The sequence below is a fragment of the Hibiscus syriacus genome, unplaced genomic scaffold (genome assembly GCF_006381635.1).
Source record: "Hibiscus syriacus cultivar Baekdansim isolate YM2019G1 unplaced genomic scaffold, ASM638163v2 tig00111754_pilon, whole genome shotgun sequence".
NCBI lineage: Eukaryota > Viridiplantae > Streptophyta > Magnoliopsida > Malvales > Malvaceae > Hibiscus > Hibiscus syriacus.
The window spans coordinates 420922-442091 of record NW_024063169.1 but is presented as its reverse complement, the minus strand read 5'-3'; the positions used below and the strand labels follow the sequence as shown (position 1 = coordinate 442091).

The following is a 21170-nucleotide window of genomic DNA, read 5'->3' as shown; positions in this document are numbered from 1 at the left end:
ATAATTTTTATGTTTATTTAATAAACACACGAACACAAACAAACAAGCTCATTTATTGACTCGTTCATTTATGTTCATGAACAAGCTCATTTACTTAGTTCTCCTTTCTTTTTATTTTTATTTTTTACATTTTAAATATTGATGAAAGTAAAGACTAAATTAAACACATGGTGAAAGTTAAAATTTAAATTACGAATTTTTAAAGAGTATAAGGACTAGTGACATAATTTTATTATTTTTCTTTAACTTCAAATAAAAGGGCAAAACTAAAAAATCGAACATATAAATAGATGATAAACGAACATTTTAGAGAACGCTAAACGAACATGTTGATAAACGCAAAACGAATATATTCGCGAAGGATAAATAAACGAACACGAACACATTCAAAAATAAATAAACGAATAAAAACACAACATTAAAAATTAAATGAACACGAACCGAACATGAACACCTTAAAAATAAACAAATGAATATGGACATAACTTTATTTGTTCAAGCTCGATTCATTGATACCGCTAAAATAAATAATTAAAGATAATTTAGTAATAATTCCACGTCAACTAAATTTAAATAAATAATTTCACCATAAAAAGTGTGCAAATAATATAATAAAATGAGGTATGAATACAGTTTGAATTCATAAAATTAAGCTTCGCTTAAATAAGAAAATAAAAACACTGCCAATGTTACAAACTCAACTGCTCCGTTTGATCCTCCCTTTACCTTTTACCTAAAGCTCACGAAGGGGTCGAAAAGAGACTTGGGTTGGGGACCATCCCATTCCACTGATTCCCACCACTTCTTTGGTCTTATCCGAACTGAAAGAGAAAGATTTGCAGATGCAGATGGTGGGACATTATCAAGTTTGGGAAGATTAAGGCCCATCCTCTTTAATTTTGGACAGTCTACAATCCCAATTATTCCAAGAGAATCACAAACCAGTACTCCACCAGCACTGCAAATGTTCTTCAATTCCGGTAGATCCCCCAAACTCAATAGCCCTAATTGTGGAAGATGAAACTCCGTGATAACCATTCCTCTTTCCTCCGTTTCAACTTCTGATGTTATTATTTCCTCCAATTGCTTACAACTTCTGACACTGAGCATTTGTAAATTTGGCGGCACACAGTTTGGGGAGAACAACTTTTTCATATTCCCACAATCATTTATATAAAGAGATTTAAGAGATGAAAAGGAGGAAAGTGAGAAGAGGATAAACCTGGAGAAAAGCGGGTATTCTTCACTGCAATTAACATTGCAATACTCCTGAACTGAAAGAGAAAGATTTGCAGATGCAGATGGTGGGACATTATCAAGTTTGGGAAGATTAAGACCCATCCTCTTTAATTTTGGACAGTATACAATCTGAAATACGACAAGAGAATCACAAACCAGTACTCCACCAGCACTGCAAATGCTCTTCAATTCCGGTAGACCATTCAACAACAATTGTCGTAGTTGTGGAAGATGAAACTCCGTGATAACCATTCCTCTTTCCTCCGGTTCAACTTCTGATGTTATTATTTCCTCCAATTGCTTACACCCACCAACTCTAAGCCTTTGTAAATTTGGCGGCACACAGTTTGGGGAGAACAACTTTTTCATATTCCCACAATCTTTTATATGAAGACATATAAGAGATGAAAAGGAGGAAAGTGAGAAGAGGATAAACCTGGAGAAAAGTGGGTATTCCTCACTGCAATCAACATTGCAATCCGTGATATGCAATCCCTCAATGTCACGTGGAAGCACAATCTGGTAGTTATAGATGTTACAACCCCTTGCAAAAATTTTTTTCCTTCATTCTCAAAAAACGTATCAAAATCTATATCTCCCACGTAGATTGTGTATTTACGAGGCTCTTCTCGGCCACAAAAATCTTGGAGATACATATTTAAGTTGTGCCAGTCATAAAACCTCCCTTCAAGAGTTCCCTGCAGTTTCTTCAATCCACCCACCTCCTTTCCAATTATCAGAGTTTCACCGACGATCAAGTCTTGAAGACAACAGAGTCTTGAAAGTACTCCATCCGGGATTTCCTTGATCTTTGTTCCTCGAAGATCCAACTTCTTTAAAACTCCAAGATTTGACAACGATGGAACATTCCCTAAATCTTTACAATCAGCAAGCAACAATGAAGTGAGGTTCTTCAAATTTGATAAGGAATGCGGAAGACTCTTGATAGGATTGGAGGAAAGATCAAGAACCTTAAGTGCATCCATATAATGGAAGAAGCTTTCTGGAATACTTTCTATACGACAACGACACAACAACAATGTTGTGAGCCCGGGACACTTCGACAAGGAAATTGGAAGACTCTTGATAGGATTTCCGGAAAGATCAAGAACCTTAAGTGCATCCATATGCTTGAAAAATCCTTCTGGAATACTCTCTAAACAGCAACCAGACAACAACAATGTTGTGACCCTGGGGCACTTTGGGGGTGACATTTCCAAGGGTATACATAACCGCCAATTCCTCATCAACGAAACTTTCTCTAGATTCATGCTCCATTCTTGCACATCTGGTGCCTTTTCTAACATCATGCCGGCTTTTACCAAGAATCGAGATTTTGCAATACGCAATGCCATGTCCCTTAAAAGATCATGCATCTTTACACATCTTCTATTTCCTCTTTAGTAAAACCTTCCAACAAACAATTGCTGATGAGTCTATTCATTATTGCACGACCATTGTCATACTCTGCCTGCATGCTATCCATTTCTTCCACTAGCCCTTCTCCGATCCAAAGTTGAATAAGACTTCGTTCTTCAATTTCCTCATCTTCTGGATATAATGCACAACTGAGGAAACAGTCTTGAAGTTTTGGATTCTTTAAACGATCATAACTAAATTGTAATTGTTGGAACACTTCATCTTCGAATCCATTAACACTCTTTTTGCGTAGACTTAATTCTTTTAGTGCATTCCTCCATTCTGAAATGTCATCAATGCCCTTCATACAAGAAGCTATAGTAATTACTCCCAAGGGCAAACCTGCACAATGCTTAGAAACTGATCTTGCAATTGGTTCCACCCCTCGAATATCACAGCGCGCCTTCTCTAAGAACAACTTCCATGCCTCTTCTTCCGTCAGAGGCTTCACTTTAATCATTCTACAACCCACTTGTCGACACACATCAGCTGATCTTGTTGTCAACACTAATTTACTCCCATTTGACGGCTCAGGAATTCCTATTCTCTCAAGTGAAACCTTCTCCCATAGGTCATCCAAGATCATCACAAATCTACTCTTCTGAGACAATGTTTCAAGGAGCATCCCTGCCCTTGTAGTTTCATCTCCACAACCAGAAAATTTGACTTCTATTTTACTTGCAATGTCTTCCTGCAGTTTAGCAATACTCATCTCTTTGGATACAGTGATCCAAATCACAATATTGAATTTCCCTGTCTCTTTTAAGAGTTGGTTGTTTATAACCTTCATGATGCTTGTTTTCCCCACGCCACCCATGCCCCAAACTCCAATCTTTGGAACCTCATCATCCATCAAGCAATGCCAGATCTCTTCAATACATACCTTTACAGCTTCACCTGATAAACTTGTTGTCGATAAAACTTGTCCTATCCATTGAGGATTGTCAACCACCAAACCTCCATGAAACTTACCATGTTGAATAATAAGTTCTTCAACTTCCGTAATACTCTTCGAGACATCTTCTGTGTGAAATCCACGTGTAAGAGCACTACTTTCGCCGATTCTTCCATCAAGGACTTGCACTTCGCCATTGACTCTTTCAACATTTTCCAACCATATCTGGACTTCCGCCTTGAGTTTCTTTCTCGGCTGCAGCTCTGATCTCTTTATAGATTCTGTGTCTTCCTTCAAACCATTCAATTCCTCCAATTTCCTTTTAAGGTCCTTCCGATGTTGATCAAGGCTTCTATGATTGTCCAAGTGTTTATCTATCTTATTCAGAACAAAGTCCATGGCTGCAAGTCACAACCCATATGTTAGAAACTAAATAATAAGCATCATTAGGTAAATGTATCTAAACATGACTAAAAATATAACTTCATTTTACTCTACAAAAATGTTTAAGAAATTATAAAGATTTAAATCAAGAAGTTTCACCCTCTCACGAATAATCAAATTAAATTAGCAGAAATTTAAGAGTGTGAAATTTCAAAATTTCAAGGAACAAAATTAAATTATAAATAAAAATACAAAAAAAAACTGAATTATAAGATACTTTTTGGGTACATGGATGTCTATAAACAAAATTTAACAATAAATTTAAGGTATATTTACATAATGAATAATCAAATGTCTTTTTTTTCTTTATAGTTGACAAAAAATTTAATGAAAGATCCTATGAATCGACCTCAATAATTAAGGGGAGTATTGTTCTCATTAAAGGTATTGGATTCAAAAGCGTTGCCAATAATTAATGTTGGTTTATCTTTTTGTTATCAATCATTTATTACTACTAATACTATTTATCTGGCATTATCATTTACAATATTCAATCTTAATGATAATGAAACTTGTTTTCTTTCTTTGCTATTATGTTTTCTATAATTTCTGATTATAAAAATAAACTAATAATATTCTTAAATATTTCCGATATCGAAAACATGCAAATTAACAATCTAATGCAAAATTGATATAATTGTAAACTAAAAGTGATGTTACAATAATTAAATAATTTATAAGGGTATTTTAAAATGATTTAACAAAAAACCTTTAGTCCAATTAATCAAAATTATATTTAATTTACATTTTAATAAAAATCTATATATTTCTTTTAATGAAAAATTAAAATACTAAACGAAAACTAAAAGTTAAATTCTAACCATAAGGAAATTATCATTAACAAGAAAAAGGATAATTTAATCTTAAAATAATATAAAGGAAATAATTTTAATTAAACATTTTATGAGAGTATTTTAAAAGAATTAAAAAAAATATTAACATTTTAGAACACAAATCCTAAATAATTTGTAGAGTAAACTATACTGGTGACCATTTAACTATTATCAGATTTCATTTTGACCACCGATGTTTCGATTTAACCAATCGGATCACTTAACTATTTAAATGCTTTAATTAAGTCACTATTCGTTGACTTTTAATGGGAGAGGTGATGTGACAATTAAGAACTTGGTATAATTGCATATTTAGTCCTAAATATTTATACATTTTATCAATTTGGTCATAATATAATTCTATTAAAATAAATTTTTCATCCAATACCACCTTATTAAAGAGAGAAAATAAACGGGAGGAATGCATTAGGGGGCATCAAACCTAAGACATTCTAAAGCCAAGCACGCCTTAACCACTCAGCTAAGCCTCCCATTTGGTTCCATATTACAACATGTTTTATATAACTTATTTCAATTAATGATAGAAAAAATGAAGTGAAAATGATATCAAGAAGATTCAAACCTGAGATTGTAAGCATGGATGAAACAATCATAACTACCAAGTCAAATCACATATTTAAAGGAGATTTTTAGTATCTTTTATATATTCGTATTTTTACTCAAAAATTTATTTATCTCATAATATTGTTATTGATATAAAAATAAAAAATAAAAATATTTAGATGATATTTAACTTTTAATATTTTAATATTTTTAAACAGAAAAATAAAGCATGGATGAAACAATCATAACTACTAAGCCAAATCACATATTTAAAGAAAAGTTATAGTATCTTTTATATATTCGTATTTTTACTCAAAAATTTATTTATCTCATAATATTGTTATTGATATAAAAATAAAAAAATAAAAATATTCAGATGATATCTAACTTTTAATATTTTTATATTTTTAAACAAAGAAAAATAAGTTTAATATTTTATTTTCAAAACCAAATTCAATATTTTTATACTTTTAAACAAAATTTATGAAAGAATTCATTTCATATAAAAATAAAAATATTTTTATATATTAAAAAATAAGTTTTATATTTTCAATATTTTAAAACAATTAAATTTAATGCAAGATTCAAAAATATATAAAAAAAACATCGAATTCAGTTTTAAAAATAAAATACTAAACTTATTTTATTTGTTTAAAAATATTAAAAATAAATAAATATCATTTTTTTAATGAATATATAAAAATACCAAAAATTTTCTTAAAATATGTGATTTGAGTAAGTGGTTATGATTTTTTCATCTATGCTTACAGCTCCATATTTGAATCTCTCTGTTAGCATTTTTATTTCATTATTTTTTTGTTATTAACGGGAATAAGTTATATAAAGGCTACTATGGTGTGTCAGTTTAATTCCTCCTTTAGTTTATCTCGTCTTTTATTTTTTTTCTCTTTAATTCGGTGGTAACATGTGTCTTCATCTTGTTGACTAAAAAAATTATTAGATTAAATAAATAAAAATTAAGAAAATATCCTCTAATAAAGTAGTTCTAAATATGAAAAGGAACCAAATCTACAGCCGTTTATGAGTTTTGAAGAAAAAAAAAGGAATGTTGAAATCCCATAAATACCTCTTTTGAGAAGCTTGTTCGAAGACGGTGATCGGAGAGAAGCAGCTAGTGAAGAAAACGGCCAAATGAAGTTGCTTGGTTTGCAGAAGAGCCGCTATTCACTCACCTGAACTTAAACTAAGCTTCGCCTACAACACAGAGGAAAGCAGTGCGAAAGGTAACATGTATCATTATCTTATTTGATTAAAAATTTATTAACTTAAATAAATAAAAATTAAGAAAATATCATCTAATCAGGTAGTTCTAAATACAAAAAGGAATAGATTATGAGCTTTGAAAAAAACAGAATGCTGAAATTCCATAAATACCTCTTTTGAGAAGGTTGTTCGAAGACGATGATCTCGGAGAGAAGCAGCTGATGAAGAAAACGGCCAAATGAAGTTCCTTGGTTTGCAGAAGAGCCGCTATTCACTCACCTATATTTAAACTAAGCTTCACCTACAACACAGAGGAAATTTCTGGGAAAATATGAGGAAGCTCCGCTGCAACCACTTTAAAGAAAGGTAATGACGTTAATTTTAAGGAAATTAAATTAAAGCCTAGTTTTGTTGTTTATTATTGTATTCTTATATTTGGTTGTATGTGATATTGATATTTATTATGTGATATTGAAGATCGATGATATCAAATAAAATCAAATGATCAATGAACTAACAAACGAACCCCGATGATATCAAATAAACTGTCGATGACGATGATGATCCTATTGAAGATCATCTAATACCAAAAATCTGGGACGTAATTGACGACGATGGAAATATGAGGTCGATTTGTACAGAGATCATCCCTGAGTGATAGAATTAAGAGCCAAATGGAAAGACAGATGAGCAGATGCAGGGACATTATCTAATATCTGCCTGCTTCTTTTAATATTTTCAGTGGTCTCATCAGCTAAGGGTGAGCGTTCAATTGAGTCGAGTCAAAAATTTTAGAGTTATTTGAGTTGACGAGTCTTATTTTATAATCCGAAGTTGACTTGAAATTTTTTCGAGTTGGATAAAGTACATAGATGATCCCCAAACTATAATGTATTGTTTTGTTAGTTTTTCGACTATTAAAAGTTACAAAATAGTCTTCCGACTATGTGAAATTATTTTGTTGAGTCTCTCGACTATTAAAAGTTATAAAATAATCATTTGACTAATCATATGTTCCAAACTCGTCATTTTTTGGTAAAAAAATTAATGGTCGTCTGAGCTGGACGTTAATATGTTGATTGAGATATGATAGTCGTTTGATATTCTAGAATAGATTTTAGCATCTCTCAGTCAACATGTTAGTGTCCAACTCAGGTTGCTATCAATGTTTTAACGAAAAATGATGAGTTTAAAATATATGAATAGTAGGGTGACAATTTTGTAACTTTTAATAATCGAGAGACTCAACAAAAACTAACATCCTATAGTCGGAAGACTATTTTATAACATTTACTAATAGAGAGACTTAATAAAATAACACCATATAATCAAAGAAGAATATAACATATTTTAATTAAAAATAATTTTAGTTAATTGTCAATTACATTGATGTTACATGCAACATCAAAATCATGTGATTTTTAGCCATGTTAGAGGTCCAAATTGTGTCTCGTTGATAGTGTCGCACATTATATATTTACTAACTCGAATTAAAACTTAAAAATTTTTATACATATATGTCAGAATAATAGTGTGGCAGATGTTTTGATATGAATAGTTTGGACCCGGTTTTTATGTTAAAGGATGAATATATAGAATTTTAGAGGGGAATAAACTTAAAGAATTTTAGAAGATAAATATATTATCAATATAAAATACATAAAAATAATTTTTTTTTAAAGATTTTAAGAGGGTAATTGTCTCCACCGGTTCTCCTCGATACATTCTGCATAGAATACAGATGCTGCTTTGTTGGACGATGCTCGTCGTGATCTACAGTGAACCCTGAAGCTGTGATTTAGCTTTAGTCTAGTTTTCTTTCTCTTTTAATAAAAAACATTTGATTTTTATTTTTGGCCACCATACTAATCACATGGTTGAATTTTTTATTAATTTATTTTATCCATTTAATAACTTATTTTACTAAATAAAAGATTAACGAAATAAAAAGGGAGTTTTGAAACTTTAAAAAATAATTTAAATCTTATTATGTATATGAATTTGATTATAATAATAATAATGTAAATTTCCAATCTTTTATAGATGAACAAGAAAACTTATTTTACTATTAAAAGATTCAACATTTAAAAATCTAATCAATTGAAATTTATATCAATATATAATAAATTAAAATAAAATTTAAATCATGATAAATAAAATAATTAAAAATTAAAATCTTTTATGTTCTATAAGATATATATCATACCAGGAAAGAATAAAAAAAATCAAACAAATAACTAAGAAAAATAAAAGATACAGTAAAACACCATCATAAAAAATTTGGGTTAGAGTTACTAAATTTTTAATTCGATTTCCTTATAGTCATTACTAATAGAATATGCTTATGGGGATTCTTTTACCATAAAACCTTAATTATCTAAATTGCCAACAGTTGTAATATTTTTGAGTTTCTCATGAATGAATAGTGATTGATCAATCTCAATCGTTTTAGTTCTATTTTGTAGATCAAATATCTATTTACATTATGTTATTAAGTCAATGCTTGAACTATTACACTGACGAGCCAAAACAACAATAATGTTAGTAGACATTATTAAAATATAATTTTATCATATATCTATAGTATTGTCAACATTGCAATACCCAATATCCAATCCATCAATGTCACCTGGAAGCACAATCTGGTAGTTATAGATGTTACAACAGCTTACAACAATTTCTTTACTTACACTTCCAATTTTTAATTACAATAAAATTACGACGAAGGGGTCCAAAAGAGACTTGGGTTGGGGACCATCCCATTCCAATGATTCCCACCACTCCTTTGGTCTTATCCGAACTGAAAGAGAAAGATTTGCAGATGCAGATGGTGGGACATTATCAAATTTGGGAAGATTAAGACCCATCCTCTTTAATCTTGGACAGTCTACAATCTCAATTTGTAGAAGAGAATCACAAACCAGTACTCCTCCAGCACTGCAAATGCTTTTCAATTCCGGTAGATCCCCCAAACTCAATAGCCCTAATTGTGGAAGATGAAACTCCGTGATAACCATTCCTCTTTCCTCCGGTTCAACTTCTGATGTTATTATTTCCTCCAATTGCTTACACCCACCAACTCTAAGCTCTTGTAAATTTAGCGGTACACAGTGTTGGATCATAAACTTGATCCATTATGGGAGCCTAAACCCAAACCCAAACTAAATTGATGTCATTACTTACATCATTTAATTAAAGATGTCATTGCTTACATCATTTAATTAATGATGTCATTGCTTACATCAATTTAGTTAGGTGAGAGTTAGATATTTGTTGAATTTGTAATGGTTTAAATTAGTTTATTTGTGTGGTGTAGGATTGTTCTTGAGTAGTATAAATACCCCTTCCCATTTTAGTTTTAAGCATCAAGAAAAATTAAGAGCTTCTAAGTGAGTGAAGAAGCAAAGTCTTATAAGAGTGAGTTGTAGTTCTTGTTTTTGAGTGAGAGTACTCTTGTAATATTTGTTTGAGTTTCAATAAAAGTTGTTTGTGTGAGTGTTTTATTTCCAACAAAGTGGTATCAGAGCGAGTTGGAAAGATCGAAGGTCTCGACAAGAGGAATACGACGCCGCCAGAATTTTCTCAATCTGAGTTCTGACGCACCGCCACGCACCGCCGGAAGACTGCTGCCAGAAAATCGAGTTGACTCACCGAGTTGAGCCGATTCAGCCGAGTTGGAGCCCTTGACCGAGTTGTCCAAGTCCCTCCAAAGTTTTTTTTTTCATCGTTCCGGATTCATCCGTGCAATCGGATTTTACAAAATCTCATTATATTGAGAGATATGGCAAATGGTATGGCACCATTCCAAGTTCCGACACTCAACAACAACAACTACGACAATTGGAGTATCAAAATGAAGGCACTTCTTGGATCACAAGATGTGTGGGATATCATAGAGAAAGGCTATAATGAGCCTGCGGATGATGATGTTTTTGCTACTCTTACACCAGATCAAAAGACAACTTTGAAGGATTCAAGAAAGAGAGACAAGAAGGCTCTCTACCTCATCTATCAAGCATTAGATGATGATGGTTTTGAAAAGATTTCAAGTGCAAGCTCTAGCAAGGAAGCGTGGGAGAAGCTGCAAACCTCTTACAAAGGATCCGAGCAAGTGAAGAAGGTTCGTCTCCAAACATTAAGAGGTGAATTCGAATCCTTAAACATGAAAGCATCTGAGTCTATTTCAGATTATTTCTCAAGAGTAGTAGCTGTTTCTAATCAATTAAAAAGAAATGGTGAAAAGTTAGACGATGTGAGGATAATAGAGAAGATACTCCGTTCGTTGGATCCCAAATTTGAGCACATCGTCGTGACGATTGAAGAAACTAAAGACTTGGAAGAAATGAAGATCGAACAGCTCCAAGGATCATTGCAAGCATACGAAGAGAAGCATAAAAAGAAGCATGAGTTTACTGAGCAACTCCACCCACTTCACCAACATCAACCACTCAAGGAGACTCATCACCTTCATCATCGTCAAGTGGGAGTCAAAGTGAAAGAGTTGTGCAACGCACAAGAAGCCTTAGAGATCTCTATGAGGTAACTGAACGACAAGATAATCTTACATTTTGTCTGTTTGCCGATTGTGAACCAGTGAGCTTTCAAGAAGCGGTACAAGAAAAGAAATGGAGAGATGCGATGGACGAAGAAATCAAGGCCATCGAGAAGAATGACACATGGGAACTTACCTCACTTCCCAAGAGACATAAGGCGATAGGTGTCAAATGGGTGTACAAAACAAAGCAAAACGCCAAAGGAGAGATTGAAAGGCACAAGGCGAGGCTAGTTGCTAAAGGCTATAGTCAAAAGGCTGGAATTGACTATGATGAGGTATTTGCTCCTGTTGCTCGATTGGAGACTATCAGACTAATCATTTCTTTGGCAGCTCAAAACAAGTGGAAGATACAACAGATGGATGTAAAGTCCGCCTTCCTAAATGGAGTTCTTGAAGAGGAACTTTACATTCAGCAACCATCAGGCTATGAAGTCAAAGGGCATGAAGACAAGGTGTTAAAGTTGAAGAAGGCTCTTTACGGGCTAAAACAAGCACCAAGGGCATGGAATAGCCGAATCGACAAGTACTTCCAAGAGAATGGCTTCAACAAATGTCCCTACGAGCATGCTCTATATATATCAAGATCAAAGATGAAGATATTTTGATCGTGTGCCTCTACGTGGACGATTTGATCTTCACTGGAAGCAACCCAAGCATGTTTAATGAATTCAAGGATGTGATGATGAAAGAATTCGAGATGACAGACATGGGGCTCATGGCGTACTACCTTGGCATTGAAGTTAAGCAACAAAATGATGGAATTTCATTTCACAGGAAAGCTATGCAAAGGAGATACTGAAGAAGTTCAAGATGGAGAACTGTAAGCCAATAAGCACACCGGCAGAATACGGGATCAAGATGACCAAACATGAAGAAGGCGAAAGTGTAGATCCAACATTCTTCAAAAGTTTGGTAGGAAGTCTACGCTATCTAACTTGCACGAGACCCGATATTCTTCACGCAGTTGGATTGGTTAGTCGCTACATGGAATTCCCAACAACCACCCATTTTAAAGCCGCAAAGAGAATTCTTCGCTATCTGAATGGTACAATTGACTTTGGCTTGTTCTATTCAGTTTCTAATGATTACAAGCTTGTTGGATATAGCGACAGTGATTGGGGTGGAGACATAGATAATCAAAGGAGCACTACTGGATTCGTATTTTTCATGGGAGATATTGCATTCACATGGATGTCAAAGAAACAACCGATTGTCACATTATCCACTTGTGAAGCGGAATATGTTGCTGCTACCTCATGTGTTTGTCATGCAATTTGGCTTAGAAATCTATTGAAGGAGATTGGTTTGATACAAGAAGAGCCTACCAAGGTTTGTGTCGACAACAAGTCAGCCATTGCCTTAGCGAAGAATCCAGTATTCCATGATCGAAGCAAGCACATTGATATTCGCTACCACTATATAAGGGAGTGTGTTGCAAGAAAAGATGTGGAAGTTGAATATGTGAAGTCACAAGATCAAGTTGCTGATATTTTTACCAAGCCACTGACCAGCGAAGACTTCTTAAGATTAAGGAACCTACTAGGGGTCACGAGATCAAGTTTAAGGGAGGGTGTTGGATCATAAACTTGATCCATTATGGGAGCCTAAACCCAAACCCAAACTAAATTGATGTCATTACTTACATCATTTAATTAAAGATGTCATTGCTTACATCATTTAATTAATGATGTCATTGCTTACATCAATTTAGTTAGGTGAGAGTTAGATATTTGTTGAATTTGTAATGGTTTAAATTAGTTTATTTGTGTGGTGTAGGATTGTTCTTGAGTAGTATAAATACCCCTTCCCATTTTAGTTTTAAGCATCAAGAAAAATTAAGAGCTTCTAAGTGAGTGAAGAAGCAAAGTCTTATAAGAGTGAGTTGTAGTTCTTGTTTTTGAGTGAGAGTACTCTTGTAATATTTGTTTGAGTTTCAATAAAAGTTGTTTGTGTGAGTGTTTTATTTCCAACACACAGTTTGGGGAGAACAACTTTTTCATATTTCTGCAACCATATATTTGAAGAAATTTAAGAGATGAAAAGGAGCCAATTGAGAAGAGGATAAACCTGGAGAAAAGCGGGTATTCTTCACTGCAATCAACATTGCAAAACCAGATACGCAATCCCTCAATGTCATGTGGAAGCACAATCTGGTAGTTATAGATGTTACGACCACTTGCAACAATAGCTTTTCTCACAACTTCAGAAAACTTAGGAAAGTCCATATCTCCCACAAAGATTCTGAATTGACGTGGTTGTTCTCGGCCACGACAAGCTTCGAGATACATATTTAAGTTGTGCAGGTCATAAAACCTCCCTCCAAGAGTTCCCTGCAGTTTCTTTAATCCACCAACCTCCTTTCCATTTATCAGAGTTTCACCGACGATCAAGTCTTGAAGACAACAGAGTCTTGAAAGTACTCCATTCGGGATCTCATTTAGGTTCTTTGACTGATCCAGATTTAGATGCTCGAGACTCACCAAATTTTCCATCCCATGAGGGATTTCTTTGATATTTGTTCCTCGAAGATCCAACTTCCTTAAAACTCCAAGATTTGACAACGATGGAACATTCCCTAAATCTTCACAACAATCAAGCAACAGTGAAGTGAGGTTCTTCAAATTTGATAAGGAATGCGGAAGACTCTTGATAGGATTCCAGGAAAGATCAAGAATCTTGAGTTCATTCATATCATCGAAGAAGCTTTCTGGAATACTTTCTATACAACAATCAGAGAACAACAATGTTGTGAGCCGAGACACTTCGACAAGGAAATTGGAAGACTCTTGATAGGGTTGAAGGAAAGATCAAGAACCTTAAGTGCATCCATATGCTTGAAAAATCCTTCTGGAATACTTACTATATTGCACTGAGACAACAACAATGTTGTGAGCCTGGGACACTTTGGGGGTGACATTTCTAAAGGTATATGTAACCACTGATTCCCCATCAACGAAACTTTCTCTAGATTCATGCTCCATTCTTGCACATCTGGTACCTTTTTCAACATCAATCCAGCTTTACCAAGAATCGAGATTTTGCAATACGCAATGCCATGTCCCTTAAAAGATCATGCATCTTACAGTTCTTGCATGTTCTCCTTCAGTAAAAACTTCTAACAAACAATTGCTAATGAGTCTATTCATTATGCACGACCATTGTCATACTCTGCCTGCATGCTATCCATTTCTTCCACAAGCCCTTCTGCGATCCAAAGTTGAATAAGACCTTCCTCCACAATTTCCTTGTCTTCTGGATATAATGCACAACTGAGGAAACAATCTTGAAGTTTTGGATTCTTTAAACGATCATAACTAAATTGTAATTGTTGTAACACTTCATCTTCGAATCCATTAACACTCTTTTTGCGTAGACTTAATTCTTTTAGTGCATTCCTCCATTCCGAGATGTCATCAATGCCCTTCAGACAAGAAGCTATAGTAATAATTCCCAAGTGCAAACCTGCACAACGTTTAGCAATTGATCTTGCAATTGGTTCCGCCCCTCGAATATTGAGAATATCACAACCGCCTTCTCTAAGAACAACTCCCATGCCTCTTCTTCCATCAGAGGCTTCACTTAATAACTCTACAACCCACTTGTCGACACACATCGGCTGATCTTGTTGTCAACACTAATTTAATCCCATTCAAGTACGACTCAGGAATTCCTATTCTCTCAAGGTAAACCTTCTCCATAGGTCATCCAAGATCATCACAAACCTACTCTTTTGAGACAATGTTTCAAAGAGAATCCCTGCCCTCGTTGTTTCATCTTCATCACCGTAAAATTCTACTCCAATTTACTAGCAATGTCTTTCTGCAGTTTAGAAATACTCATCTCCTTGGATACAGTAATCCAAATCACAGTATCGAATTTTTCGGTCTCTTTTAAGAGTTGGTTGTTTATAACCTTCATGATGCTTGTTTTCCCAACGCCACCCATCCCCCAAACTCCAATCTTTTGAACTTCGTCATCCATCAAGCAATGCCAGATATCTTCAACGCATACCTTTACAGCTTCACCTGATAAATTTGTTGTCGACAAAACTTGTCCGATCCATTGAGGATTGTCAACCACCAAACCTCCATGAAATTTACCGTGTTGAGTAATAAGTTCAGAAGCTTCCTTTATACTCTTTAACACATCTTCTCCGTGAAATCCACGTGTAAGAGCACTGCTTTCACCAATTCTTCCATCAAGGTCTTGTACGTCACCATTGATTCTTTCAACATTTTCCAACCATATCTGGACTTCAGCCTTGAGTTTCTTTCTTGGCTGCAGCTCTGTTCTAATAATAGATTCTGTATCTTCCTTAAGACCATTCAATTCCTTTAATTTCCTTTTAAGGTCCTTCATTCGCTGATCAAAGCTTCTATGATTGTCCAAGTGTTTATCTATCTTATTCAGGACAAAGTCCATGGCTGCAAATCACAAGCAATATGTTAGAAACTAAATAATAACGCATCATCAGGTGAATGTAAATAAAAATGACTAAAAAACAATTTCATTTAACCCAATTTTTTAAGAAAATAATTATGTAAACAAATAAATTTTACCCTCTCATGAATAATCAAAATAAATTAATAGGGCATAGATATATAGAGTCAATCCCTTGAAATTAGCTTGTCATGGTTACTTTTTTTAAACAAAAAAGAAAAAGGATAACATTAAGAAATACTTGTTACGGTTTAAGTTGTTCGGAGATGATGACTGGACAGAACCACAAATGAAAAGAAAAGCAGCCAAAAGGCGTTCCTTACTTGCTGATATGATGGCACACCGCTAGAAGAGAGGCACTCCAAAGGGTTCCTTCACGTGTAATTACAATCATGAAAAGGGAACTCTTTTGTTGCGGTTTATGAGGTTTGAAAGAACAATACAAAATGTGAAATGCAATATATACCTCTTCTAATTAACTTGAGAGGAAACGATGACCGGAGAGAAGCAGCCAAAAAGGTTCATTGTTAGCTGATAATATGTGCCACTCCCAAGGGTTCTCTTGAATCACCTACGCTTAAGAAACTTTCACCTACAACATACAAGGAAATCACACGCCCTCGGTCATTGGTATTTGCTATGTGATAATAAACTTGGTTTGGGTTAATTTATATTTTTATTAAACTAAGTTTATTTTGAAATAAATTATTTTCATAGTTAGGACAATGTTTAAAATTAAATAATTTTTTATTAAATAAAAGGGATTGTTCATGTATCAAAATTAAATTAATTTGAATCAACCAATTAATTGATCTAATAGGATGATGCACTATATCGCTTAAGCAAAGTCAGTAATTTGATTCTTGACTTTCGCGAATGGAGCTAAGTTGGGAGGTCATCCTCACTTTTGCAGTACTGATTTAAATTAATCGATTAATAGATCGAATGCATGTAGCTATACAAACAAAAAAATCAATTAGAGGTTGTTTTCCGTCTTTGAAAGTAGATGACCTTACGGAGAGATTTGGCTTTTGGTGTTTGCGTTAAGATGCTGATCCATGGCCTCTCCTGTGTTTGATGTTTCTGTTTTTGAGTTCCTGATGTGATATTGAGGCGGCTGTCGGAGTTTGCTAGCAGCTTCTTTATTTTGGGAAGAGGTTCGGTGTTTGTCGCGGTTTGTGTCCTTTATTCGTCTTTTTGCTTGTATTGAGAGTGTGGGTCTGTTCCAAAGGTATTCCTCTCTTTCTTCCTTCAGCTGTCCTGTGTTTGTTGTGCCTAGTTGGGTGTTCTCTGGAGTTGCTTCTAGATACGGTTCTTTGTCCGCTCCTGTTTTGTTGTTTCGCATTGTGTGTTCCTTGACGGCTCTTCGGCCGATGGTGAAGCGGTGAATACAACGTTATCGATGATGTCCTAGGTTGCAGGAGGTTTATGCAATAGCTGCTGGTTTGTTTTCTGGTCGTGGAAGTGAGGTGGTTGTCGTTAAGAGTGGGAGTTGTTTCTTTTGGATGTTCACCATCTTTTGAGGTTTCGTGCTTTCATTGTTGAAATTTTGGTTGGTGGCGGAGCGTGGCTCACAGTCGCAGATGGTATGTCGTAAGCTGTTGGTTTCGTTGTGGTTTGTGCAGATTTACTAGTCTAAAGTAAGGAGGTATGGGCACGTGTAGCTCTTGGCGTTGGGCCAGAGGAATACTTTCATTAGTGGTTTGTTTTGGCAGCTAGTTTCAGTGCTTGTGGTTCTTTGTGTTGCGTTAGAGGGGCAGCATGGTATGGGCATTAGTGGAGCTCGGCGTGGTTGGCAGTGCAAGTGGTGGGCCCTGGCGTTAAGTTTGCATCCGCGCATGTTGTTTTTTCCTGAGGAACGTTATTGTTTTTAATGGAGATAGCTAGTATGCGGCTAGTGGAATGTGAGGTGGAAAAGAGGGCAGATGCTTAAGAGATTTAGCTTGATTCTTCGTTTTTTATTTTTGTAGGGCATTTATTCCAGGTTGTCGATGCACGTGGTGGGTTTCAAGCGTTTTTTAGAGCAATGTGCGAGGGTTTTTCAGTAAAAATATGCATGGTGGACTGGCGCAATCACTGCAGTCCAACCTGGTTTCGTGATTGGCAATAAGAGTGTTTGCAATTGTTTCGCGTTCAATAGATAGTAGAAGATTTTGAGGCAAGATGTCAATAGGGGTGTGGCTGGTCGTGGTGTTTCAGTGAAGGAGTCTGCTGCTGTTCGGATAGAGATAGAACATTGAAGTGAGGGCATCGATTTGCGTGGGTGAGGATCTGGGCGTAGCTTTCTCGTTTTGGAAGTTTATGTGTTCTTAAGATTGGAGCACTTTGTGCTCTAGGGTATTTTTAGTGGGTGAGGTTTCTGCATTAGTAACAGGTTCGTGTTAGGGCAGAGCTTCTAGAGATTTTTTTCGCTGTTTAGCTATGGCCTCGTTGGTTTCGAGTGTTAGAGTTGTTCGTAGTCTCGTTTCTTTGCTGGCTGGTTGGCGCTGTTTGGGCTCAGATCAAAGTTATTAACCTTTGATCGGCATATGTTTAAATGTCTTGTCTCGGAGGTTGCATCAGGGTTTGTTCTTTGATTCGGTTGTGTGTAGTTCATCTTTGTATTTCTTTCAGGGGTAGTGTGTAGCTACATTGTTGTAGTTTGTTTCAGGTTGTTGTAGTTCCCAGCTGTCGTTCTTTGTTATTCTTGGGTTCATGTCGAACCTTCTTCCATCCTAAGGTACATTCTTTTTCCTCTAATTAGGATTAGAGAAGATTTTTAATGAGGTCATTGGAGTGGTGTACTTTGTGATTCTTAATACAAAGAAACCATTTTTCAAAAAAAAAAATTGTATTAACATCTTAGTGACTTGAGTTACGGACTCTTGATTTCAGACATATTCGAATACAAACATGGAGATGTTCTTCCTAAAATATGAAAAGACAACTATTTTATGGCGGTTGATGAGCTGTGAAAGAAGAATAAAAGTATTGGATAAATACCTCTTCTGACGAGACGATGACCGGAGAGAATCACCGGACGAAGAAAACCGGCAAATGAAGTTGGTTTGCTTGCAGACTGCTAGAAAGGAGCCAGTCCAAATGATTTTTCTATGCACCTAAACTTAAACAGAGAGGAAACCTGTGCGAAAGGTAATGAAATATTTTTTTTCCTAGGAATATATGAGGAAACCACAGCTATTAGGAAGAGACGACGAAGCTTCGCTGCAACGACTTTAAGAAATGCAAACTGAAGTCAAACAAAAAGAAAGAGCACCACTTTCATCGAAGTTGCTGTCACACTTAGGTAAATTAAAGTAATTATAATATCTAAATAAAGAATAAAGATGGTAATTAATATTAGATAGTACCTATCAACAATAAACTTTTTTTTAGGAACCAATCAACAATAAATTAGTATAGTGAAATGATGTATTAGATTTCTTAAGTAATATCATATGTTCATATATTGACGTTTGTGAATGAAATTAAATGGATTAAGAAATTGTCATCGCTTCTACAATATTCGATCTGAATTAGTCTATTAATAGATCGATTAGTAATGATTAATTAAAAAAAATATTAGATAGTCCCATAATTGACTTGTTTTTATTAGAAGACTGTTGTTTTCTGGGGCTGAATGGCATATAACATAGCTTTCATATAGCTCAATCCCTAAATTGTTTTTTAATTTGGCATTAAAATTTTCATTTTATATAATCCCACTTAAAATTTGTGTTTGAGCGTTAAAAATAGTCTTTTAAAAAGTTCATTTTTTTATTTAAAAATATAGTCTCACAAGCCAAGCCAACAGTACTGTCCAGATCTAAGCCACGACCAGACATGGATTCTTAAGGACAACTACTAAGCAGTAGCAAATCTTAGTCTTAAAAATGAAAATTAAAAATGCAATAAAGAAAATATTCCAAATCTGAGTAAAACCCCTTTCTTTTCTACTTTCACACTTCCTAAGCTTCTTCACTTAACTCTCCAAAGCCTCCCCTTTTCTCTCAGTCTGTCTGCAAATTCTCTTCTTTTTTCACATTTTGAAAGTCTTGCTCAACTCTAAGGAAGAAAGAAAAGAAAAGAAATGAGGGGTCCTTTGGTTGTTAACTCTAGCTTTGGGTTTAACCAAGGAAATCCATTGAGGTAAATTGAGATTGATGAATGAATGGAAGTTACAATTATATTTAACTTGTTTTAATTGGTGTTGTTCAATTGATTAGTGTCTTGACTTAAATGATTATTGTAGTATCTACCTTGCTTCCTCGAATGTGAGACTTGACAAGGAAAGATAAATTGAATTTTTTGGCTGATTTGATTACATCATACTTGGAGACAAGCATGCGATAAGTGAGTGAGAATTTGACGAGTGTTCAAAATTAATAATATTTCCTTGTTAAATCTTCGATTTTATGGATTTATTGTTGTTGATTTGGTTGTGGTATGCTTATTTTCGTGCATGATCTTACTTTTCAGGATTTGCAGTAAAAAGGCCACATTCAGTATTTTTTTTATTTGGTCACGACTAGAGACATGGGCACTACTCTCGGCATGACACGGTCTAACGTGACAGCTTCTTGAAGGTTCAGTCAATAGCAGCTTTCTAGAAGATCTAGTTAGCACCTTCTGGAAGGTGGACGAACAAAGATATCTTAGCAGATTTATTTTTAATTTTAAAATTTGAATTTAGAAAACATTTGAAATTATCTTTAGGATTATTTTTTTCTTTTAATTTCTATGTTTACCTCTAGGGTTTTAGAGGCTATAAATACTCTTTTGGATAAGCCTAAACTCACAACTCAGAATTTAATCTTCTTCTTATTTCTAATTTTATAAAGTTCTCTCTTTTATTTTCAAGTTTTTATTTTTATTTTAAATTTTATTTTTAAACATGCTAAGTATAATTTTTTTCATGTTTAACTAATTTTTTCATCGGATGAAGAAAACCGGCAAATGAAGTTGGTTTGACTATTAGAAAAGAGCCAGTCCAAATGATTTTTCAATGCACCTAAACTTAAACAGAGGAAACATGTGCTAAAGTTAATAAAATATATATATACTTTCAATTCTAATTTTAATAAAAAAAATTATATTTTTTTCAATTTAATTACTCAATTTTACATGATTTCTGCATTTATTCAATTGATATTGTATTTTAAGTACATTTTTTTTAACCAAATTTAAATCACATGTTCTCCTACCACTATAGAATACCTATGTAACTTCGGTTATTTTTTTACTAAAAATTTACTCTCTTGTTTTAATTTAGTCTTTTATACTCATTAATCTTTTATCCTCAAAATAACTTCTTTAAAATATAATATTATAAATATATTTTTATAATTTTAGATTGTATGTGATATATTAAATAACATTATAATGTGAAATGAATATGAAATATATATATATATATATATATGATTAGAAAAACTCAAAAAATTGAAATAAATTCGTACTATAATACTATAAATAATTATAATTAAATTTGTATAGAAATTCGTATCTATTTACTGTGGGATGGACCTTGATATTCGAATCAAAAAACACTTTTTCAGAAGATCAACTGTTTACAAGA

At 34.0% G+C, this 21170-nt stretch overlaps 6 protein-coding genes across 6 annotated transcripts; all 6 read right to left on the bottom strand.

Annotated features, from left to right (window-relative positions):
- Window positions 1-685: 685 nt before the first annotated feature.
- On the bottom strand, window positions 686-1776 carry LOC120169129. Its single transcript, XM_039177355.1, has one exon. The coding sequence runs from the start codon at window positions 1606-1608 to the stop codon at window positions 730-732; it is 879 nt and encodes a 292-aa protein (XP_039033286.1). The 5' UTR covers window positions 1609-1776; the 3' UTR covers window positions 686-729.
- A 23-nt stretch (window positions 1777-1799) lies between these two features.
- Window positions 1800-2615, bottom strand: LOC120169154 (disease resistance protein RPV1-like; the record flags this gene model as incomplete). Its single annotated transcript, XM_039177371.1, has 1 exon — window positions 1800-2615. A coding segment is annotated over exon 1 (816 nt), but the record flags the coding sequence as incomplete, so codon positions are not given.
- A 2-nt stretch (window positions 2616-2617) lies between these two features.
- On the bottom strand, window positions 2618-6816 carry LOC120169153 (probable disease resistance protein At5g63020). Its single transcript, XM_039177370.1, has 2 exons — window positions 6790-6816; window positions 2618-3954 (listed from the first exon to the last, which is right to left on the bottom strand). The coding sequence occupies exon 2, from the start codon at window positions 3950-3952 to the stop codon at window positions 2618-2620; it is 1335 nt and encodes a 444-aa protein (XP_039033301.1). The 5' UTR covers window positions 3953-3954; window positions 6790-6816.
- A 2372-nt stretch (window positions 6817-9188) lies between these two features.
- Window positions 9189-14183, bottom strand: LOC120169152 (probable disease resistance protein At4g27220). The gene is made up of 4 exons (XM_039177369.1): window positions 13989-14183; window positions 13241-13848; window positions 9339-9699; window positions 9189-9260 (listed from the first exon to the last, which is right to left on the bottom strand). The coding sequence occupies exons 1-4, from the start codon at window positions 14181-14183 to the stop codon at window positions 9189-9191; spliced, it is 1236 nt and encodes a 411-aa protein (XP_039033300.1).
- A 135-nt stretch (window positions 14184-14318) lies between these two features.
- LOC120169151 (probable disease resistance protein At1g63360) lies at window positions 14319-14786 on the bottom strand. Its single transcript, XM_039177368.1, has one exon. The coding sequence runs from the start codon at window positions 14784-14786 to the stop codon at window positions 14319-14321; it is 468 nt and encodes a 155-aa protein (XP_039033299.1).
- A 179-nt stretch (window positions 14787-14965) lies between these two features.
- Window positions 14966-15595, bottom strand: LOC120169150 (disease resistance protein RFL1-like). Its single transcript, XM_039177366.1, has one exon. It carries the CDS (start codon window positions 15593-15595, stop codon window positions 14966-14968), a length of 630 nt encoding a protein of 209 aa, XP_039033297.1.
- Between the last annotated feature and the right edge of the window lie 5575 nt (window positions 15596-21170).

Coding starts and splice junctions, on each gene's coding strand:
- LOC120169129 (XM_039177355.1), bottom strand. CDS start 1,608: ATGAAAAAGTTGTTCTCCCCAAACTGTGTGCCGCCAAATTTACAAAGG.
- LOC120169153 (XM_039177370.1), bottom strand. CDS start 3,952: ATGGACTTTGTTCTGAATAAGATAGATAAACACTTGGACAATCATAGA.
- LOC120169152 (XM_039177369.1), bottom strand. CDS start 14,183: ATGTTGAAAAAGGTACCAGATGTGCAAGAATGGAGCATGAATCTAGAG. Junction 13,849..13,988: donor AGCATATGGATGCACTTAAG/GTTCTTGATCTT, acceptor AATGAACTCAAG/ATTCTTGATCTTTCCTGGAA. Junction 9,261..9,338: donor CTCTTTTGGACCCCTTCGTC/GTAATTTTATTG, acceptor TATAACTACCAG/ATTGTGCTTCCAGGTGACAT.
- LOC120169151 (XM_039177368.1), bottom strand. CDS start 14,786: ATGTGTGTCGACAAGTGGGTTGTAGAGTTATTAAGTGAAGCCTCTGAT.
- LOC120169150 (XM_039177366.1), bottom strand. CDS start 15,595: ATGGACTTTGTCCTGAATAAGATAGATAAACACTTGGACAATCATAGA.